Source organism: Apis mellifera, linkage group LG6, assembly GCF_003254395.2.
Source record: "Apis mellifera strain DH4 linkage group LG6, Amel_HAv3.1, whole genome shotgun sequence".
NCBI lineage: Eukaryota > Metazoa > Arthropoda > Insecta > Hymenoptera > Apidae > Apis > Apis mellifera.
Genome location: NC_037643.1, coordinates 12,112,866 through 12,136,410, shown reverse-complemented (window position 1 = coordinate 12,136,410; position 23,545 = coordinate 12,112,866). Strand labels below are relative to the sequence as shown.

Genomic DNA, 23,545 nt, shown 5'->3' with positions numbered 1-23,545 from the left:
AAGAAAGAAAAATCAAAACTTACGGTTTCGTCACTGGAAGTATCTGGATCAGAATTATCAAAAATTTGGTCTAAATCTTTGTAAGACGCTTGAAGACCTTCGCTAGTAAATAAGGATCCTGGTTTAGAAGGATCGTCTCTTTGCCGTCGAAGTCCGTCAACGCTTGTACCATTTTCTTCACCTGCTGCATCAAACTCATACGGATCTGTTCTTCTTCCAATGCAATCTCCCTATTGAACATTAATAGATATAACTTATAATTTATAGTGTAATAATATTACATATAACTGGAAAAAATCACTTACAACATTGACATTTGGTTCTTGTTTAATTTCTATTTTGGGTGTTTGAGATTGAGGAATTTGAGAATTCATTGGTGGATATAATGTGTTATTCCGCACATTAACTGGACTATTATTAGACTCCTTAAAACGTTTTACAGGATGATTGAGCCATGCTTCTTGTATTGAATAATCATAGAGACAACGTAATGACTGTTCGTTTTCTAAATAAATCTCCTCACATTCTCTAGAAACTAGGACTGGTCGTTTTAATGTTGGTCCAGGAACTGGACTATGTACTTGATTATTGCATGCAGAGGAAGTTGATTTTGGGCCTTGAGAAGGAGTTAGTGGTGGGGCAGTGTTTGCATGACTTGGTGGTGGTTGAGGGCTAAGTGTAGGCATTGTCGGTTCTGCTGGTGGAACCGATGCTGGCTCGGAATGTGGAGTTGGAAGAGGTGAAGGTGCAGGAGATCCTGGTGAGCCAACAGATGGAACTGGTAAACAATCTCCTCCTGTTGGTGGTCCTCTTGAATAAGAAGGAGGTCCGCCTGGTGGTGTACTTGGCGCTTCTGTTCTGTTCAATACAGACCTATTCCAATTAAGGAATATAATCATAAATTAAGATTCTTTTAGAAGATAAATGTTATATAAAGATTAATAATATATTTAATATTTTAAGTTTAATGATTTATAAGTAATGTTGAAAAAAGCTGATTCATGCGAAATAAAAAATGATGATTTTTTAAAATAAATATTTATATGAACAAAATTTTACAATAAAATTACAATCATTCCATTAAAAATTATTATAAAAAAATAAACTTAATATATTTGTCTATTAAAAATTGTTAAAAATACAAATATATTTTTAAATATAATCAAAAATAAAATTATAAATTCAATTACAATATTAATATAATAAATATAGCAAGAGAAATATAATAAATACAAAAATCATGCTAAAGTTGTGAACATTGCAAAGCATTCTTTAACAACAACATACATGCAAAGCATCCTTTAACAATAATTACCCGAAATAAAAAAAGCAAAATTTCAAAAAGAAAGAAAAAGAAAAACAAAACATAAATATTTAAATAATATTTTATAAGAATATGTATTTTCCTCTATTAAATTATTGTAATATTTTATACAATATTAAAAATGGAAATTAATTGTATAGTAATACATGAAATAAGAAATAAAAAAATTAATTTTATTTAAGAGAAATATATTTATGTAAAGTTTTCAGTTTTATAATATACCTCAGCTATTTATATTATAACATCATATATACAATATATATTGATTTACCAATTTTGCATGAATATACTTACTATAATATTTATAAATATATATAACAGCTTTCATTTAAAGTATATATAAAATGTATATATTAAATGTGTATATACAAAATATATTATTTCTCTTTAATAATATCAAAGATAAGATTTGTATAATATATCTTGTATGTTATTTATTATAATATATAATTATATATAATAAATAAATGATATATATAAATTATACATATAATAAATGATTTTTCTTGTTTACACTTTATCATAATTAATATTTATAATTCTTCCAGAAATGAGACTTCCCACATACAAAAAAAAAAAAACATTATATAATAATATTGATTAATGCATTATTCGTGCAATTAGGTTTAGTTACTCCTGATTAAATAAGTAGCGGAGCTTTCATAAGCAATGTGAATTAAAAGATGACGTTATGGTATTATAACGATTAAACGATATTTGCATTATTGCGGTGATTAATTAAGATATGAAAAAAAAAATGATTTTTTCATTGATATCGGGGCAGAAATTACCCACCTGGGGGCATTAGCAGGGACAGAGGGACAAGCATCCCACTGGGTGGTAGAGCGTCGATGAAACGGTACGACCCTCCGTCCACCTTTATCCCTCTGAACCTGAGAGGAGGCCAGGCTCTTCCAACCCCCGGGGGTGGCAGACCTGCAACCGATGTATTTAATATCTTGTTTTTTACATTTCTATTTGTATTATTTATTGGACAGCAATATATGGAGAAATAGATACAGTAATGTCTTGCATTCTGATTGGCATTTTGTTCTCCAAATTGACCGTTGCTATCATCATTTCTTAGTGAATATCTAAAACTATCATATCTTTGTGAATAAAACTATTAAATAAATCTTTTAATGGGCCTATCTAACTAAAATATAAATAATACTTTATGTCTCACTTTATCCCTTATTCATTCCTGGTACAAATTCTCCTTACAAGTTACTCAGTTTTAATTCCAACCTGTAGTCAAAATGCAAATTATTACTGTAACCTAATATCAACTTTAATTATTTTTACAATTTTTCAAACCTACATCTGATGTAATAATATATATAATATTTTTTTTAGAATTTTTTTTTAAAATATGCATATTTTTTAAAATTATGAGACTTTTAATTATTTATTATTTATTATTTATAAAATACGAAGAAAATAAATAAAATCTTAGCAATGATAGTATTTTTAGCCTCACATTTATTATTTTATAGTCTTTATAATTTTTTATTTTAATATTTAATATTTTGATTTCTATTTATTATTATTTAGTTTTATTATAGTAGTAGACTTTATAATTTAAAAAAAATAAAAAATTTATAATATTCTTTACTAAACTTTTTGATACAGGATAGTTTTGTTGTCATAAAGAGTACTAATTTAAAGAAATAATTGCATTTTAGCCATTCTCAAGAACTAAATTTACATGCATATATTGCAGCAGCCATTAAAAAAATTATTATCTATATTGTAATATTTTAAATAATCTACATTTTATAAATGTGCTAAAACATGCAGACAGAATCAATAACAACAATACGAACATTATACTATATATTTTAAATATTATCAGATAAACATAGAATGCAGTCAAAAGAAGTATATGTTTATTGCTACACATAATAAATATGCAAAGAAAATAATAGTTAAAAATCTAACAATAATTTCATAAATGCATTCTTTACATATACTTTTATATAATATTATAAATTGAATAAAAGTAATTATTATTACAATTATTATTACCGCATTGTAATTTTTAATTATATTGCATATATAACACAAAACAATTAAATTTTAATACTATTTAATAAAATTTCTGAGATAAACATTTTTTGAATGAAATTTTTAAAAAATTTTTAAATTATAAATAAAATTATGAAATATAATAATTTTACAATGCAGTAAAATTTAAATTCATAATTTAAAATATCATAAAAATTACTTACTTTGAACAGATACAGGAAGACTTTTGTGTTGGATCAATAAAGGTCCAGGTTCCAAGTTCTGTGGAAGATTCTGTCTTGGAAGCAGAAATTGGTGAGCTCAAAGTACATTCTGCCCATACACGTTCTGGTAATTCTGTAGCTGCTTGTAATTCCTGCTGACTCAAGAGAGGATGTTCACAACTAGCAGGACTACTTGGTGGAGAAAGAGGAGTATCAGGTGGACTATCATCCATATCTGTGACCAGGACATAACAAGAAGGATAACGCATGCGGACACCACCAACAAGTACTTCTACTAGAGGTGGAAGTCCTGCTTCTATGTTACTGCTATTGATTGGATAAAAGTGTTTCCACTCTTCAAGAAGTTGACTATCTATACGTCCCACTGGACCAATTAATGTGCCTGCTAGTCCATAAGGAGCTAGAATCACTGCAATAGAATTAGTAAATACATCAAATAATTATATATATCTAATTATAATTTGTATTAATTATATACAAAATAATTTATACTAATTGTATATTAATTATATTAAGTTGAATAATTTATTATGTATACCTTTAACACCAGATTGGGAAGTTTGGGTACGTTGTAAGCAAGTCCTTGTAAGATGTCGCACAGCAGGATGCTGCCTGACATCCACACTTGCACATACAGTGCTTTCTCCATGCACAAAGAATGCAAATGAGAATGACAAGTGACTACTGTAAATAATAAAATTATTTAAATTAGATTTTATAAGGAAGTTAATATTTAATTATTTCATAATAGTAGCAGATTATTTATTTTAATATAATAAAAAATATTAATGATAATAATATAAATATAACATACCTACTGCAACGGTGTTTTTCGAATCCATCATAAGGTTGTACAAACCACTTTCCTAGGCGAACAAAATCACGAGATAGTAAGCACCGTTCAATCAAGTTATGCAAAGCTTTGAAAAGAAGTGACCGGCACTCGTATGATAATCCGCTTTCCCAAGAACCTTGCTCACTTTCTGAAATAATAATAAGTATTTATATTATAAAACAATTAATCTTATTTATTATAATATAATAATTCTTATTATTTTATATAATATTTAAAGATTTATAATTGTAATACAATCGGTGATATATATTGATTGTTGAATATTTATACATAACGATTAAAAAATATTATTAAATATTTTTATATGCAATTTCTTATAATAATTACGTGTTTATATATAATTGAGATTATTAAAAAAATTAAATTAAATATATAATTCATCGCAACATTTTTTTTTTCGTAGATAGCGAAATTTTGTTTTAGAAATAAATACGTTTTGTTATTTTTCTGTGATCTACTTTCCTCTATGATCTACAATTCTTACTGGCGGAAAGAAACGGCTGATTCCACTGTGAAAGTAATGCAATTCGTGTATAAAATTACAGCGAGTCACGTCGACACTGAGCAATTCATGGAAAACAAAAGAGAGTTGACCAAGAAAATAAAATTCTAGAATTTTATGTTGATAAACTAAAATCAAATTGTTTCCTTTTTATAATTGTATTTTTGTTTTTATATGATAGATCTAATGTTTTGCGTTTTAACATATTTTTACTTTACTCGTGAAATAGTAATGAACTTTACGCTTTATGAACATCAATTCTGTAAATGTGATTGTGAAGGTATATTCTCTTTCACTTTCTAAAACGAATTAAAATTATAATAATAATAATACAAATTATGTATCATCTTGCAATATAATTTTTATGCAAATTATAAGGTAATCTTTATCTTATAATCTTTATGAATTTAAAATATTGTTTAAAATTGTAAAGAATAAAAATAATATAAATAAAAAAATTGTTATAAAAATTATTTTAATTTTAAGAATTCTATATATTTTACAACATTCAATATTCAATATTAATCAATAAAATTGTTCTTAATTAATTTAAAAGAAATAATTTTATTCTTGATAATTTTTAAAACAACCTTTTTTTACTTTCTCATTATATTTTTTTAAAGAGACGTTAATTATTGAGAATATATTTTTCTCTATCTATGTTTATCAATGATTCGTTCAAATCTTTAATACAACATATACGTTTTCTGAAGTTTTTTGGTCCATGATACTCAAAGATTGGATTCATCCAAGACTAACGGTTTATCAGTTCGTTCCGCAATTGGTGTACTTCTTGCGATATACAATAATGGAATCTTGCGTTGCATCGCACTGAGTTGCAGACAAGTACATGGTTCAGCGACCCTATGCAGAGAAACACGGTCTAGCCAACATTACCGCTTCGCTCGCTTTGCACACCTTCTTTCTTCGAAACAAAAGCATACGGGATTTCCTACAATAATGTCCACTAGAATTTGCGATGTACTACTTTTGAAATACAATTGTTTTTTTTTTTATAAAACTATTTAATCATTATTTTATTTTCCGTAACAAATATATATTTATATTTTTTTCATTTTTTGAATTAAATTTCTAGCATTGAATCTTAGAATAATTTAAAAATAAATACATATGAATACATATGTGAAAAAACATACATATTAATATTCTTGAGATTAATATTAATTAGAAATAGAATAAATAAAGATATTTTTTTCATTTTGTTTCATGATGAATATTCATTATTTTTAAACAATATTTTTTTCATTAAATCTTGAAATAATAAAATTTTATCTATTAAAAATAAATGTTTTCTATTTTTTTTTTATAGATATTTTATTTTGATTTGAAAATTTTATTATTATTTTATTATTCGTTCTTTTTATATTTTACTGTTATGAAATCATATCAGTGTTATATCTTTTAACATAATCTGACATATACAAAAATTAAATGGACATAAAATTATATATAGTCGTTTAGACATATTTTTGTTGTGTATAAATTTATTTTTTATTACAGATTTCAATCTGCTTTAATAAAGAAAATTTAATAAAAAAAATACAAAATATCTATGTGTCTCTTTGTTACGAATAAATCCGATTTAATCCATATTACTTATTCACATCATATTGAAACCATTATTTGATCACGCGAATACGTTTTGCCACAACATATTGCAATAATTCCAGAAAATTCTTGAAATTTTCAGTTCTCCATTGTATATCAAAAGATATACAATCTAACGAAGGATATATATATATATCATATTTAAAGTACGAAATTTGGTTATTTATTATACCATTTAATATCATCAAAGAGTAAATATTATATTAAATTATATTATCAATTTTAACTTTAATACTCTTATTAGTTAGGAAAATATTGTGTATTTAAGACTTTATCAACACCTTGTTTTATCATTAATTATTTGTATACATAAAATCTATGGAAAGATAAACATCCAATCCCTGCGTCCCTCTATCGAGAGAGAATCGAAGTGATCCATAGAAGAGTGCATAATACACAGGAGCTTCATTACTCACCACACGCGATGAGTTCCGGTGACACGAGACCAGAGAGATCAGGTTCCTCGCCATACCAGAAAATCCAGAGTTCCTTGGCGGCGGTAAGGGAGAGGGGTGGTGGTGCGGGCGAGGGTGCGATGCCCAGGTCGAAGATGCCAGCTCCGGTTGCCGAGGCGGTTGCCGGGCCGGAGGTGGCCGGCGTAGCGGCGACCCGCCGCCACACGCAGAGAATGTCACCCGCGAGGCACCGCGAGAAGCTCGACAACACCGGGTCCTCGAGGGGAGTACCCCCGAAATCGCCGGCTACTTCGCCCCACACGAGCTTCTTCCATTTGATACCGCAGAGGTCCGTCTACCAATGAAAACGATAATGATGAAATCATCTGTTATTTATAATATAATTTCAACTAATTTTTTTTTTCCATATAAAACTTATCTTATATATATCTCGTTACAGATCATTTTGATTATATTCGATATAAATTGAACAAGATGTTTTAATTATAAATTTTAATAATAATAAAAAAAAAATGCATGAGATGAATATCATAAGTGTTTTCATATTGCATCGATCAATGTTATGTCAAAGTTGCGTATCATATTATACATGTTATTTACTTAGTGAAGTGAATATATTTGGCTAATTAAAAAATTAAAATTATCGATTTATTAAAATAAAAATAAAATCTAAAATTCTCTACGAGGAAGAAATATCTTTTTTTATTCGCGTCGAACATTGAACAAAAATGGATTTTTATATAATTAATTATTTTATATTGAATATTGTATTTATATAATGAAATTTATTAAATCAAATGAATATATATTATAATGAAAAATATGTTTTAAATTAAATAATATTTTTGATTATAAATATTAGAATAATTAAAATATTGTTATCATTAGTTATATGTTAACAATTGTTATTTATGTATTAACAATAATTAAATATATAATTCATGTGAATAATATGACACTTGCGCAAACTTCCCCAATTAGCGAAGATAAGTTAGAGATTATAGGGAATATATCGGAACATTGGTTGACTGTTGAGAAAGGTCGGTCCTTGAACTTTCGCCGCATTCTATTTCCATTTGTCACGCAACGTAACAAATCGTTGATTTAACCGTGAACAATAAGATTCTCCTTTAATGTACACATATAAATACACATCGAATTTATGAATTTAAAAATATATTGCAAATATAACAAATAATAATAATGAAATTATATCAAAATCGTCTATTAAAAGATATTTAGGTAAAAAATGAAAAAAAATGAATAAACTACAAATATTCACATAAATATTCATAATCAAATGTATAATTCTTTTTATTAAATTTGTATTAAATTTTCCGAAAATATTAATGAACTTGTATTGTCTGATAGAAACAAAAAAAAAAAAAAAAAAAAATGAGAAATAATACATTAATTAAAATTTAATTATATTCAAGGTCGATATTTAAAATAAAATGTCTTATCATTGTTAGTTAGTTAGTTCATTCACCCTGATCCGATAACTAATACACCTGATTCATACACTTTTTATTGACTTAGATATATATGACTAATTAATATTTGTAAATTACCGATATCCAGTTTACACAGTTAATTGTATACATTTATATTAAGTATATTATTATAATTGGCGCATGCGTGATATTTATAAATTAATTACATTCAATAATACAACAAAAATAATTATATAAGTGTTTTACGTATAAAATTATTTTATATTGAAACAATTTTATATATTTATTATATAATTTCATTTATATAATAAATATTATTTATTTATATTTAAAATTTATTTATTATAATTTAAATATAGCTTGTAAATAACATTTTCTTTTTATTTTAGAAATTAGCAAATGAATTAATATTATTGTAATTATTAAAATATATAATTGACATATTTAAAAGTCTTAATTGAATATTAAGTTTTGATAAAATTTAATTTATTTAAAAATTTATCAGTTTTATATTGTTATTATTTATTTAGTAATTATGTGTCATCATTTTTGATATATCAACACAAAACAAAAAAGAATTTCTCACAAAATTTTTTCATTATTTAGTACAATGTATCTATATAAATCGTGGCGATCGTAAACATGTCTTTTTATCGTGGCGCCACAACGAAGTGATAAAGGCACGCGCAGTCGCAAGCAGGTCGCGCGCTTCTCAACCAATCAAATGCGTGCCTTTTCTTACGTCACACTGTCAGCTGACATAATCGAAATAATTCAAATAAGAGTGGAAACTTATTTTAAATAAGATAAGATATTTTAATAAGATATAAATTTAATAATTATTTTTAATTATTTTTCATTAATATTGTGTATTATATTTTATAAAAATTATTTTTTTATTTTATATTTAAAATTATAAATTTTTTTATTGTATATATAAATCAAACATAATTTCACAAACACTAATTTAAAAATTTATGAATATATTAATAATTTAGATTTCTTGAATAAATATAGTTATATGCATACATATAAGAAATATATGTTTACAAATGAAGGAACAATACATCAATTATTAAAAAAATTATTATGAAATATGTTAAAAGAAATAATTCTCAAATTTTTCATTTTAATAATAGTATTAACGTCTTGTTGACATTTATTTTTTATCGATGATAGTATTAAATTAGTTTTAATACTATTAATTTAAATATTTCAAAATATTTTATGATAACATCAATATCACAATGATATAAATGATATTTTCTTATAATAGATATAATTCTATTATGTTTCAAAAAAATATTAAAAAAAGATCGATTCGGAAGTTAAGAGCGCGCAGTGGCGCCTATCGTGTCGACGCGACGAAATAATCGGTAAGCAAAGGCGCCCATCGTAACGCTACGGGGCTGTCAAGCTTACTGATCAATACAAGCAAGGCGACGTGCAAGGCCGCCCGCGTGGATTCAACTCGCGAGTCTGCCACATTCCCTCGTTCCATTCTGCCATACGCGCCTCTATTCGTATTCCTTTTCTCCCACGGTATCATTTCACAACCTCTTTCCCTCTTTTCTCTTTTTGATTTTTTTTTTACTTTAAAGAAAATTTTTTAGTTATTTTCTTTTATTAGAATTTGTTTGAATCTAAAATAAATAATTAATTATATTTGTTTAAAAAAATTTTTTTGAAAGAATTAGTCTAATTTTTCTTTGTTATAAATTTTTAAAATAATGTATAATATAGTAATGATAGTTTATTTAAATTATGTTATATTAATATTATATTATTTTAATATTAATTCAATATACTTAAAAATGAAATATTTACATTAAAATTTTAATAATTTTGTATTTTTATAGAATCTTTATTAGATTTGATAAACTCTATAATTAATTGTATTTTTTTAAATAATTTTAGAAAAATAAAATTTTAAATATTTACATTTGAAAATGATATCTAAATGAATAAAAATGAAATTTATCTTTTAAAAAGATAAAAATGATTTTTAAATAATTCTCATCTTTTACTGTTAAGTAATACATCTAAAAATCGGCTTAAAAATTATCTTATATCAAAGATACTTTGATATAAGTTAATGTTTCATTGCATCATCAAAATATCTTTAAATATTGATAATTTATAATATTTGACTTTAATTTTATTTGATTCGTTAAAATATTAAAAACAACGTATGGAACGATAGAACAATCATGGACAATTTACTGATACAGCCTTCGTCAATTATAATTTCCAATGCAACCGATTGCAATCCACGTACTTCGAGTCAAAAATACACAGTAGCATATCGAATTATTGATCGTGTAGTGAGAGGAATAATGCCGAATATCAATGAAGATATAGAAGAAACTATACAATCTCATTTTTATAGCAACAGAGAATGTTTTGGTGCGCATAGAACGCAGCTACAGCTGTAAATTCCCATTTACTGCCCTCCTTATACGCTTGCCGTTAAAGCAGCACGAACATTACATTCACGTGCGTAACGAAGCGGAATTCTCTTGCGTACAAGCCACTCGAAAGTGGATAGAGTATACGCCTCTACGATGCCACTGACGTTCGTCTTTCTTTTTCCTATGAAATCGTACTTCCTGCGTCAATTCTTCCAATTTTATTTGAATCTTATTATTTTAAAAATTCTTTCTTTTTACAATAAAGCAATACTACTATTTTAGTAATAATATATATAATTATTTTTTTAATATTTCAATTTTTTTAAGATTATAAATAATATTTATTAATATTAAAATCTTAACTAAGTGAAATTTGAAGATTTATAAATATTATTCGAAAATATTCGTTTTACTAGTTTTTTAAATAAAAAAAAATTTTTTAAATATAAAAATATTAATTTTTTAAATAAAGTATCATTTAAGAATAATTTTTTTATCGATATTTTATACTCATTTTAGAATAAATTTTTTTTGGATGTTGAGTTTGATTATGAGTGTCATCAAAGATAATATTAAATATGTATTCATAATTATATGTATTATGATTTATGGTTATCAATTATTCATTATAATTTTTTAAACTAAAATAAAGATTTACAAATATAATTAAAGAATCTCTTTGAAATTCTAATAAAATTTAATTCTTAAACAAAAATCTATATCTTCTTATATGTATAGGATAAGTAAAGAAAATCTTAATAAAAGAAAAAAAAATAGAATTTCATTGTTTAAACGAGATTTTTTATAAATATTCAATATGCAATTAAAATTGCAAATATATTACTTAAAAAAGTTATTTCGTAATTGTCAATTATCTTAATATGATAAGTATCTAATATAAAACATAATGTTAAAGAATCTCTGACAATGAATGCAATATTATATTCAATATATATTTCAATTAGTAAACATATGATTGAAAATTCAGCATCTTACACCAAAATATTAACGAAAAATCAATTCAACAATTTTTCAGAAAAATCTTTAAAATAATATTATATTATAATATATTATATAGCACAAAAAAATGCAAACTTATTTTTATCTGACTATTTGTGGCAAAAATTATCAAGCATTTTATCAATTACCAATTATCAATTTTATTAAAACTAAAGCAACAATAATTTTTTTAACTTTCATGGATTCATTATAGAATATTTCATATATATCTAATTCGTTGTGATTATATAAAACATATTCTGATATATATAGACAAAATACATACATTACATATTAGAATAATTGCTTTTATTATGTGTATAAAAAAAAAGAAATAATAATAATTATTTATTAATCAAACAAAATATAGAAATAAAATAAAACATATTTAATTATATATTCTTGTATTATGTATTGTTATCATTAAAATCTTATCTTTATAATTAATTATTTTAATTATGTTTCTTTGTAAAAAATTATGTATTTTAGTATTTAAATTTAAACATTACATTTCTATATTAAAAATATGAGATTTTTTTCATTGAGATTTTATGTATTTATCTTACCACGATTTAATCTTCTATATTCTTTTTATTTCTAATCTTCTTCATTCTTTTTTATTTTTTTTTCATTTGTTATTTATAATTTGCATATATTTATTTATTGATAAATTAGTGAATTAATTATCAATTTTGAAATAGACAATATAAATGAATAGAAATTTATATTAAACTTAAATATATTTAAATTAATTAAATACAATATTATGTTGTAATTTAAAATTTTTTTAAATTGTACTTTAAATACTTAATTTATTTTCTATTACAAAAAAATTAATATTGATATCTAAATATCATATTCTAATATTGATATGTTTTATAACACGACTCTGTTTTTAAAATTAGTATGTAAGTCTGTTAAATATTTCATTAAACTTGTCTCATTGACAAGTTAATCAGCAAATTTTATACTCTCATCCTTCTTATTTTTCTTTCGCTCATTTTTCAATTATAATTCTTTAAAAGAATTCTTTTAAAATGTATAATTTGATTTCTTTTTTTATTTCTTCATTTTTTTGTTCATTTCAAAGATAGTTTGTTATTTTGAATTTAATTATTTTGAAATAATTTTGAAATATTATTTTAAAATAATATATGTGAAAAATATTTAATACTATGAATTCCAAGATCAATAAATTAATCATTCATTACTTTATATTATGACATGACTCATAAATAATTATTTAAAAATTAAAAAAAAATGGACAAAATATTTGTAATCTATAATGAGAATAAATAAAAAATTCAGTATTTCAATTATATTTAACTGTTCATTTACATTCCTTTTATTTTGTATATTCTGAATAAAATCAGACGAGAAAAAAATGTTCACGTTCAGAGAAGAATTAGAGAGTCACTGGGTATTCTCTATTTCAGTGTTTCCCAACTTGTAACCTCTGAGGAAAGGCCGTCAATGATTTTTAGGAGATTACAATAATTATTTATTTGCTATTATTTATATAAAAAATTTTATAATAAAAATTTTCAGCATTTATTTATTTCAATATAGTTATCTAATAATAAATTATATTATAATATATAATAATAGTGAATACTAAAAATAATATAAAAAATTTATCACGATTATATATTAATAAATAATTAAATATTTCATATTTGCTACAATAGATTTCCAATATTTATTTAATATGCATATACTTAATAGATGTGATTCATTTATAATGAAATGAAATATTATATTTATTTTATCCTATTTAAATATATACTTTTATGTAATTTTGAAAAAAGATAAGAATGGCAGGTTATTTGACTATTATAACAAAGGGATATATTCCAAAAATGTTGGGAAACACTGCTCTATTATATATCAGTCCGTTCTGGTGATTTCTCGAGCGAGATACGCGAGGCACGCGGCTTCTTCGTCGACGAAGTCACTCGGCTAGATTATGCTGAAACTGGTGCTCCGTGGAGAGAAACAGGAGAAGCCGAAGGGGGCTTGACCAGCCTAGGTGAAAGCCTTGCACCGCGAGGACGTCACGTGTTAAGACTACAAGAGAGTTTACACATCGCCCGATTTTGAGCTCGCCACTTTTGTTTCGTGCTGACCTCCGGAATACCGTTTTTTCCCCTCATTTTTCGAACTCTCATTTTTTTAAATAAATAAAATTTGATGCAATTAAAATTCAACGATCACATATAAAACTTGGGTATTATATTTTAATATAATAAACTAATACGTGCGTGCGTGTGTAAAAAGTAAATTTTAAATTATTTATTTAATTCAGAATATTTAAAAATAAAAAAAATAATAATAATAAGAGCAGTCATAATAATCATTTCTGGAATTCTAATGTTAACTTTCAATTGGTTTTGTTGAGCTGTAAATACTAAACCGATGATCCATAACAGTTTAGTTATTTAACCTTTCAATGCCTAAATTATGAAAACAAAAATTTTACGATAGAGGTGAAAAATATAGCTAAATAAAAAAAAAGAAAAAATATTTGTAACAAATATATGATAAAATTTTACTTGAACGTAATATATAAATATTATATGAATATGGTACAATTGCCAGTTAGGATTACAAATTATTTAAAAATTCTTTATAAAGCAGATATTAATTTTAATATATGTCATTATATTTCATTCATATTTGTAATTGTATTCTACATTTTAAGTAATAATATTATTAAGTAATCTAACCTAAATTTAACTCAAATTGTTGTGGCAATTTATAATACTAATTCAGAATTAAAAAAAAAATTTATAATGGTAATGACAAATTTTGATACAATTAAATATATCTTAAATATAAAATAATTTACATTTGTCTACTTTCATTCAATGACACTTAAAAGTTTTTTTTTTAAATGTTTATATACACGAAATAAATTTATGATCATACTTGAATCTATTTTTGTTTTTAAAAATTTATTTTTAATTATATTATTATCATTTCTAATATATTTAATCATGTTTATTATATATTGAAATTATTATATAAATTATTATATAATATTTAATATATTAAAATTATGTTTTTTAACGAATTTTAAATATATTTTAATTTTTTTACTAATATTTATATAAAAAATATAATTATATATTCTATTTTCCATTAAAAAAAAATTTACTAATAAATAATTATATATAAATAATATTTTTTAATAAATTTATAATTCATTCAAATAAATCAATCTTTTGTAACTATTTGAATAGTAATTAATAATTAGAATATTAAAATTTTAGCAATTTTAACGTCAACGAAGAAGTAAATTCACGCTCTTGTTTTATTAATACAGATCTTTTAATCTGTATTAATGACTCTTTAAGTAATATACACATTTTATTTGTGTAACAAAAAAAAGTATTTATTTTATTTAAAAATTATTAATAAGTACAATTTTTATGTAATAAAGCAAATAAAATTATTAAATAAATATAATCTAATATACAACTGTTTCGATATATATTTTTATTGATAAAAATCAATGCTTATCAATGTTTCAGATTAATTGTATTGTACATTCGAGTAATCTCTTTAGATAATAGAACGCGCTTCTATATATTTTTGATTGAGAACCACTGTCCCGAGCATTGCTCCTATCTGACCGTTGCAGTTCAAATTTTACTATGAATACAAAATATAAAATTGTATATACAAAAGTCGTCTTAAAGTTATTTTGTTTGAAACATCTCAAAATTTCTCCAAACAAAATATTATATATATTACATTATTCGAAGTATTTACGTAATTTTTAATAAATTTTAAACACATTAATAACTTCTAACTTACAAAAATTAATAAATTAATTTTTCAATTAAAATATATTTAAAATGTAATTTATGATGTATTTAATATCTAAAGATTTTTTAAACTTTTTAAAAATAATTAAAAATTCAACGATATCACAATCATGATATTTCGTAATATTGATAAAAATACTGCGTGAATATACTGTACTTCGAAATCATGCCACGTTACGAAGTTGTTTGAAAAAAATTTCGAAATAATTTCTTAAATCGAATTCATGCGGAACAGTGAAGGGCGACGAACTGTCGTTAGAAGTAAACGAATTTCATCGGGGAAAGCTACGAGGGGAGTCAAAACGAAAGCATAGTTCTCGCAACCGACAGAGATAGAAATGACACGACACTAAACTTCCACAAATTTTAATGCAACTCAATAAAAACGTATCATAAACGTATCATAACGTAAATATAAAAAAAAAAATATAAAAATAATCAAAATTATAAGCGAAATGTTAATGTTTTTTGAATCTCAATTTCTTTAGATTTTTCTCGATATCTTTTATTGCGATTTTTATCATATGTGTTATTTCAATGATACTTTAGATGAAAAATTGCTTAAAATAATTTTCAAAAAGATTTTTCAATTTGTATTTACGAAAACATAACCATAAATTTAACGGAATAAGAAAAAAGAAGAGAATAAATGAAACGAATGCTACAATCTCATTTAAAGGTAGATGTTTTGATCGACTGTTCATGGGAATGCGGTGCGCTACGAATGTAACAGAAAAATGTGTCTGTCTCGCCGTTATACGCGCGATAAGTATGTGTATACACGAGTCGCGCGCATACTGCATGGTCAAAATGGAAAGAGAAAGAGGAAGAGACAGCCTAGAGGCCTTGCATACAGGCCGTTTCTAAAATAGGTGGTTAAACTTTAGACACGTATGCCAGTCTTACAAATAAAAGATATTTTAACTATAATGATGTTTTGTTTTTAAATTACTAGCTATTCTTTTACTTGTAATTTCTTAAATTAATATATTATATCATCATACATTTATATATTATGCACTTTGAAATTTCTTGAAAATAAACAAAAATTAAAAAATTTTTATATTATGAATTTTTCAATAATTTTATCGATGTATATAAATTATTATCATATTGATATATTTAAATATTTATATATTGTATCATTTAATACAATCTATACGTTCAAAATATTTTTATTATCAATATTTATTCATAATTTAAAAACGAATTATAGAAAATTCTTTTACCATATGTTTGAAAAATAACTATATTAAAAACCAATGAAAAGAAAAAAATTTATTAAAACGCAAAATATTTTTTAATAATATACATGTAATTTATTATCTTAATATAATAATAATGATTATATATTATATTAAAAAAAATTAAATTGATTCGAATCATAAATCAATAATAAATCAATAAAAAATTAAAAATATAATCTTGATTCTATCTTCATTTTTAACTCAAAATAAAATATATTATCATCGGCAATATAAGAATAAAATATAATCAAATTTCGTTGTATATGAATTATGTTTTATCACATATAATCACGTATCACCACCAAAAACAATATTTAATCGCAATCTCACAGATATGTCAAATATTCTTAAGAACTTTAAAAAAAACAAACTAATCAGTTGTGATTCGAGAAAAAACTATTTTCACAAAAATTATTCTATTCACAAAAGGAAAAGGAGCAATATACACTCCTGATATTAGAGCACCTATTTTCGAAACGTCCTGTAGACAAGTAGAAGTATACGAAGAATCCATATACATCAATAGGTTGGTATGTATCACATAAGCACGTTTGAGGTTCGTCGAGTTCAACGAAAAGGAGTTCCTAGACTCGCCGGACCAGAGCAGACGAGGACTTTCAAGTGGTGCAAACAATGTCTGACACAGTTTTGTGGCTTTGTTGAAAGGCGAAAGGAATGTTACGAGAGACGATCTTGTTATCTGTTGTAAAAAGATCGCATTTTCGACCACAAGTTTATCGAAAGATCACTAATAGAACACCAACTACACAGCACAACAAATTAACAATATTCACTGCGATAACCAAAGGATACATGCAACAGTCTTCGGACAGCCCTGCTGCAACCTCCTTAATTCTTTCACGAGTGGAAAACTCAGGGCCGACATGAATCAGGCATGACATTGGGTCGCATAAACTTCAAATCCCACTGACGCGCACATACACGCTTGCGCATATATATAACTACTTATGTATGTACATATGTACATATATAGATGTATATATAGGCATATGTACATGCAACTATGTACGTATATGTATGTATACACACATATATATATATATATTATATACACAGTAATGGAAGGGAGGGGAGGGGAGTGCCGCGATACACAACACCGACGTCGACACGAACGATCGAGTACTGCCCACGGGAATACTCCAATATATAGGTTAACCCGGACGACTTCTGCTCGCAACATTACACGGTACCGTTAAACAGCCGTTGGACAACTGGTTTCCGTCCTGTGAAGCCAAAGTCTCGTTCTTCCGAATCTCCAAACACAGAGTAGATATGTGCTCCGACTCTTACGAAGAGTGGGCTCACTGATCACTCACCAGTGCGAAGAAATTCGTGTGGCAGTCCTCCAGGCTAGCGCCGTTTGTTTGATGCGACGGATGCGTCATGGCTTCTCCATCGTACGCCGTACACTCATTAGCAACACTTCTCGCGGCGGCGCGCCTCTCTCAGCCCCGAAAATCACACGGCGAGGCCGCTATTATTCGAGAACATTTAGGAGGGTTTTCACTTCTCAATGGCGACCGTAAAATGGCGGACGATGGGAAACAACAAGCGCAGCCGCCCGAGGCGCCCCCTACTGCTCACTCGTGCAGTTCGCTTCGACGACGAGGAAGAAGATGGCGGCGCTCATCAGGCATGGTTTTAATTCCTTAAAAAGTTCATCCACTTTTCTTGCCGTAAACACGGTTAGTATAAACACTTCATGTACACTTTTTAATCACCATCATCACACAGTACTCCCAACAGGGAATGAACAAATTTAATTTGTATACTACATGCACTAACGAAACCACCGTCATTTTACAGACGAGTCTACGATATGATATAACTCGTTTTAAGACCAAGAAACGTCCCAAAGAGAAGACTAGCAGACTTGAAGATGAAAAGATGTCTCTCTCTTGCAAAGGGTAAGAATTTAGTCAATTTATACACAAATTTAATCGAAATATTCGCGTTACGTCGCGCTGCTGGCTAACAGGCAAAGGACACACTGTGGCCATATTGCCGTTTACCACCTCTCTTTTACACACCAACCAATAAACTGCTGGATTTGACAGCTTCTCAGGGCAGACGAGCGTATGCTTAGCACCCTTGCATTTCACTAGTTCTTGTGTAATTTCTTCTCATATACACGTGTGACATGAAATGACATTAAAATTGAAGCAAACATTATTGAAATTTAACAAAATATATTTCATTTTTATTATTATTTGATTTATGATATTTTGATAAATGAAATTAATTTTAATGAAATGTATCAAAATTTTTTATTTTAATTTGTTTCTCGAAAAAATATTTAGATCTGAAGAAACTATATTTTTAAAAATTATATAAATATAACGAAAGAAATTATATTTTATAAATAATAGAATGTAAAATTTGAATATATAAATCGCTAAAAGATAGATATATAATTATAAATACAATCAAAATCATAAATTTAAAAAAATGGCTAAGATTAATAATTGAATTATTCAATTTAAAATAGTATTTTTATGTTATATACAAATATTATGTTATATTTCGATTTATAAAATTTATTATTTTATTTAAATTTATACGTAAATTTTCATATCGATTATATAATATCGATTATTAAATATTATCTATATTAAATAAAATAAACCTTTTCGGAATATCACAAATTTAAATTAAATAATGTTTTAATATATTAAATTGATTCAGATTCATAGATATCTATATCTATAAGCAAGCTGAATTTGTTTCCACTTTTATATGTGACGTAACAACTATAGTAATATACCCTTTTATGCCTAACTACAAGAAGTTTTCAGTTAATCATGAGAATTCTAATTCATTGTAATAATTTAAGATGTATACATTTTTTAATTGCATTTTTTTTAAATATATCAATATTAAATTATATTTATTTATTCGCTATAATTCGTTAAACAAAAAAATTTTTTATAAATGTATATAATATAAGATTTTTAGATTATAGACGATATTGTTTTTTAGAAAATATACATATATATATATATATATAATATGACATCAATATTTATATTTAATAAGTGACAACATACTTAAAGTGAAAAAAAAAAAAATGAAAAACAGTTTACATAGTTCTGGATATTTTAGTTCTCCGGGTATGCCAGTTTTTATTGAGAACACCTGTTTCGAAGACCAAGTTTCTCCGTCCTTGTAATTAACATTGACGAACTATTGTCCGTCTCCTGCTACATAGATCAAGATTTATGAGTAACAAAAGAAGATTGAAATTGCTTTTTATTTTCCGTGAACAAATAATTTTAATAGTTATTAAAAATGATATGTATAAAATTAAAATACATATTATTAGTTTATGTGCATAAACTAATTGTAATAATAGTTACAGAATTAATCAGTTTTTAAATTTAATTAAGTAATTGTGATAATTGTGAATCCTGATATAAACTACACTTTTATACATTTATATATATCGAGTGCAAAAAATTTTCCTTGTCACAGGGTTTTTCCATATTTTGTTTCGCTCCTGGCCAATATTAGCCATAACTATATCCTGAGAAAATACAACTGAGGGCACCACTGTACGGTAGTTGGACATCGATCTTGTCCCCTCTCCTCTTCCATCGTTCCATTGCCCACTTCTTCTAAGGGAAGCCTCCCTTACCGCGCTTCGTCCGGTAACCAAACTCTTTTGCACAATACGAAAAGTTTGGCGCGAGTCGTGTCGGGATAATCTAGAAGAGACGATATTGATTTTTAACATGCGAAATCAATGGCTATTGGCAACGATAATCTTTGGAAAAATATGTGTGGTACTATAGGTTTATGTTTGAGAAGAAAAATGTGAAATACAAATTGTGTTATTTACAATATACTTTCTATTATTAAGATGTGAATTCATTTACATCTTCATTTATATTTTAAAAGTAATGCTTTTACGAGTTATTTTTTTTGCAAATATATTGAAAGTGTTATATCTCAGAGTAATTATCGCTTTTAATATAATGTCCACTCGAGAATCCAACGAGAAATGATTCTCAAGATTAATTTTCAAAAAGTTTTACTTTCAAATTTCCATTCTTAGACATAATTTTTAACAAATTATTTTTTAACAAACATTACAATAAAAAATTAATTCAACATTAATTAAATATCAATTTTTCTTATATGAAATTTATTTTGTGATAAGATACATAATATGATTGTATGAATAATAACAAAATTGTACTTTGATGTTTGATTTTAAACCGATATTTATTATTTATTAATAAATTATATTAATATGAACAATAAATTAATCACTTGTTCGAACAATTCTAATGTAATAAAAAAGGAAGAAGAAAGGATCAGAAAATATATTGAAATTTTTTCAAGAAAAAAATAATTTATTGATTAGAATCATTTATCGAGAGAAGATTAGCTTTAATTTGTTTCATTTTGTTGCTTTTGCATCATATCTATTAGGGAGAGAAATAGTGTATGGAGAAATAAAGCATTTCGAAATTAGCTTATGTAACGATTTGATTTACTAGAGCACTTTTACAAATTGTGAGAGCATTGTTTAGTATCCTTGAGGTAATTAATTGAACTCAATAAAATCGGCAACAATAACAAATCTTAAATTTCGCAAACAGCTATATATAAATACAATGGGTGATAAAATAAATTTTATATGACTTTCAAATAGATATCGTTCTATTTTTTTAGACATTAAATCTACTAAAAACTGTTGGAAAAATTTTTTATTTTTAAATATTTTAATTTTATACATTACACAATACATTATATTTTATTAAAAAAAATATTTTTCTAAATAAATAATTTTTTTAAATAATCCTTGATAAAGGATGTAAAGTTATGGTTTTTATTTTTTCTTAATCCTTATTTTTTCCTCAATCCTTTACATTATAATTTACAAAACAAAGTATCTGTATTCAAAGTTCCATAAATATATATCCATAAATGCAATAATCACTTAAATATAGTATAAATGAGATTGAAATTTATATTAAATAATATCGAAAAAAAAAGAAAGCATTTTAGTGAAAGATATAAATCTGTTATTAGATTTTCGGTCTGGAAATTCCAGATTTAAATCTAGTATAAGATTTTTCTATATTTTTCTTAGTTTATACATTTGTTTATCAAAAATCTACCCCGTAATTTTTGAAATTGGTTTAATTATAAATAATTTGTCCTAAAAATAAAAAGTTAGATAACTAAAAATTGGAATTGAATGATTTTTATTAATTCTTTAATATTTTAAAAGTTTAATAAAGATTTGAATGATAATTTTTAATCTAAAATGTAAATATAATATAATATTCAAATGTCCATCTTTGAATTCATTAATATGTTTATATTTTAATATAATAAATTGATCCAATTATTACAGATATTTGATTGTTACAGATTTTTGAGATATCAGAAAGAATATAATCCGCCAGAAGATGTATGTGATAGGATAAATAAAATTTGTAAAACACAACAAATTTCGACGGTTGATGAAACAAAAATCGAAGATCCATTACAACGTTTCAATCTTTTTTTAGCATGTGAAGAAGAACTTCAACATCCAATAACGAATGCTGTATTATGTTATATTGAAACAATTGGTAAGTTTTAGATAGAAAATTTTAATTGTAAATAAATTATAATTAAATTATAATTAGTAAATTTTTTTCACTAAGTTACAAAGATGTATTATATTTTAGGTGATTTGAAAAATTACTATAAAACCCCAGTCGGTAATGTAACTCCATTAGATGCTATGCGTTCAATGGATTTACCAAAGAATTTACATATTAATTATGAATATGTTCGATTCCATCCTGGTAAGTAATTTTTATAATTCTTTAATTAAATTATCGATTATGATTGATTTATTCATTTAACAATACAACTTGTTTCATTTGTGTAAGATATTTTTCATCATTTTATAAATTTATGCGTATAAGTTGTGAAAGAAAATTTTAAATCTGAATAAAACTTTAATATAAAAAAGTTCTTAATCTTAAAAATCTTAATACAAAAATCTAAATAATGTTTCATTATTTTTTAATAATTAATTTAAATAATGTAAATAATTGTATATTTAAGAAGCAAAGAAAGAAAAAAAAATAAAAAAATTCTTAATTCTTATAATTATATAATGGGAACTTATATTTTATTATTTATTTTTTATTGAAATATAAAATTTTGTATAAATTAAAATAATATTATTTCAGATACGGATACATTGTTCAATGGTCAGACAGCATTCCCGAAGAGTTCTAATCTTGTAACTGGATTAAAATATAAGAAAAAATATCCTGGACATTATCAAGATAATCCTTTCTTAGATAATATGCTTAAAGTTTAGATTAATTATATAAGAAATAAATAATTGTTTAACAACAATAAACAATTATCAAATATTATTGTAACATTAAATATTTTTCAATTTGATTTCATATTATTTAATAATTTGTTATAAGTATTTAATAATAAGAAATTTTCATATTGTTTCATTATTGTTTACAAGTTTGAATAGATATTTTTAAATATTATTTTCTATAGATTAATTAATAAAAATTATTATATAATTGTATTATTAGAAAAATTAGAATAAAAGGAAAACTTAATATATTGAGAA

The 23,545-nt window shown here is 24.8% G+C and overlaps 2 protein-coding genes across 4 annotated transcripts in view; one reads left to right on the top strand and one right to left on the bottom strand.

Moving 5' to 3' along the window:
• Positions 1-18,674, bottom strand: part of LOC410159 (mediator of RNA polymerase II transcription subunit 13) — a 26,122-nt gene extending 7,448 nt beyond the window's left edge. For 2 of the 3 annotated variants that reach the window (XM_026441514.1, XM_026441515.1), the window contains exons 1-8: positions 18,258-18,674; positions 6,980-7,313; positions 4,391-4,559; positions 4,115-4,260; positions 3,556-3,985; positions 2,120-2,260; positions 306-873; positions 24-230 (exon numbers count right to left, since the gene is read on the bottom strand). In XM_026441514.1, coding sequence (XP_026297299.1) covers positions 24-230; positions 306-873; positions 2,120-2,260; positions 3,556-3,985; positions 4,115-4,260; positions 4,391-4,559; positions 6,980-7,313; positions 18,258-18,326 — 2,064 coding nt within the window. In that variant the 5' untranslated portion in view covers positions 18,327-18,674. The remainder of the gene's footprint in view (positions 1-23; positions 231-305; positions 874-2,119; positions 2,261-3,555; positions 3,986-4,114; positions 4,261-4,390; positions 4,560-6,979; positions 7,314-18,257) is intronic. The other variant, XM_026441516.1, reaches the window with a different exon arrangement.
• LOC724516 (39S ribosomal protein L50, mitochondrial) lies at positions 18,134-23,545 on the top strand. The gene is made up of 5 exons (XM_001120390.5): positions 18,134-18,626; positions 18,748-18,848; positions 22,324-22,526; positions 22,626-22,745; positions 23,139-23,545. Exons 1-5 carry the CDS (start codon positions 18,558-18,560, stop codon positions 23,270-23,272), a joined length of 627 nt encoding a protein of 208 aa, XP_001120390.3. The 5' UTR covers positions 18,134-18,557; the 3' UTR covers positions 23,273-23,545.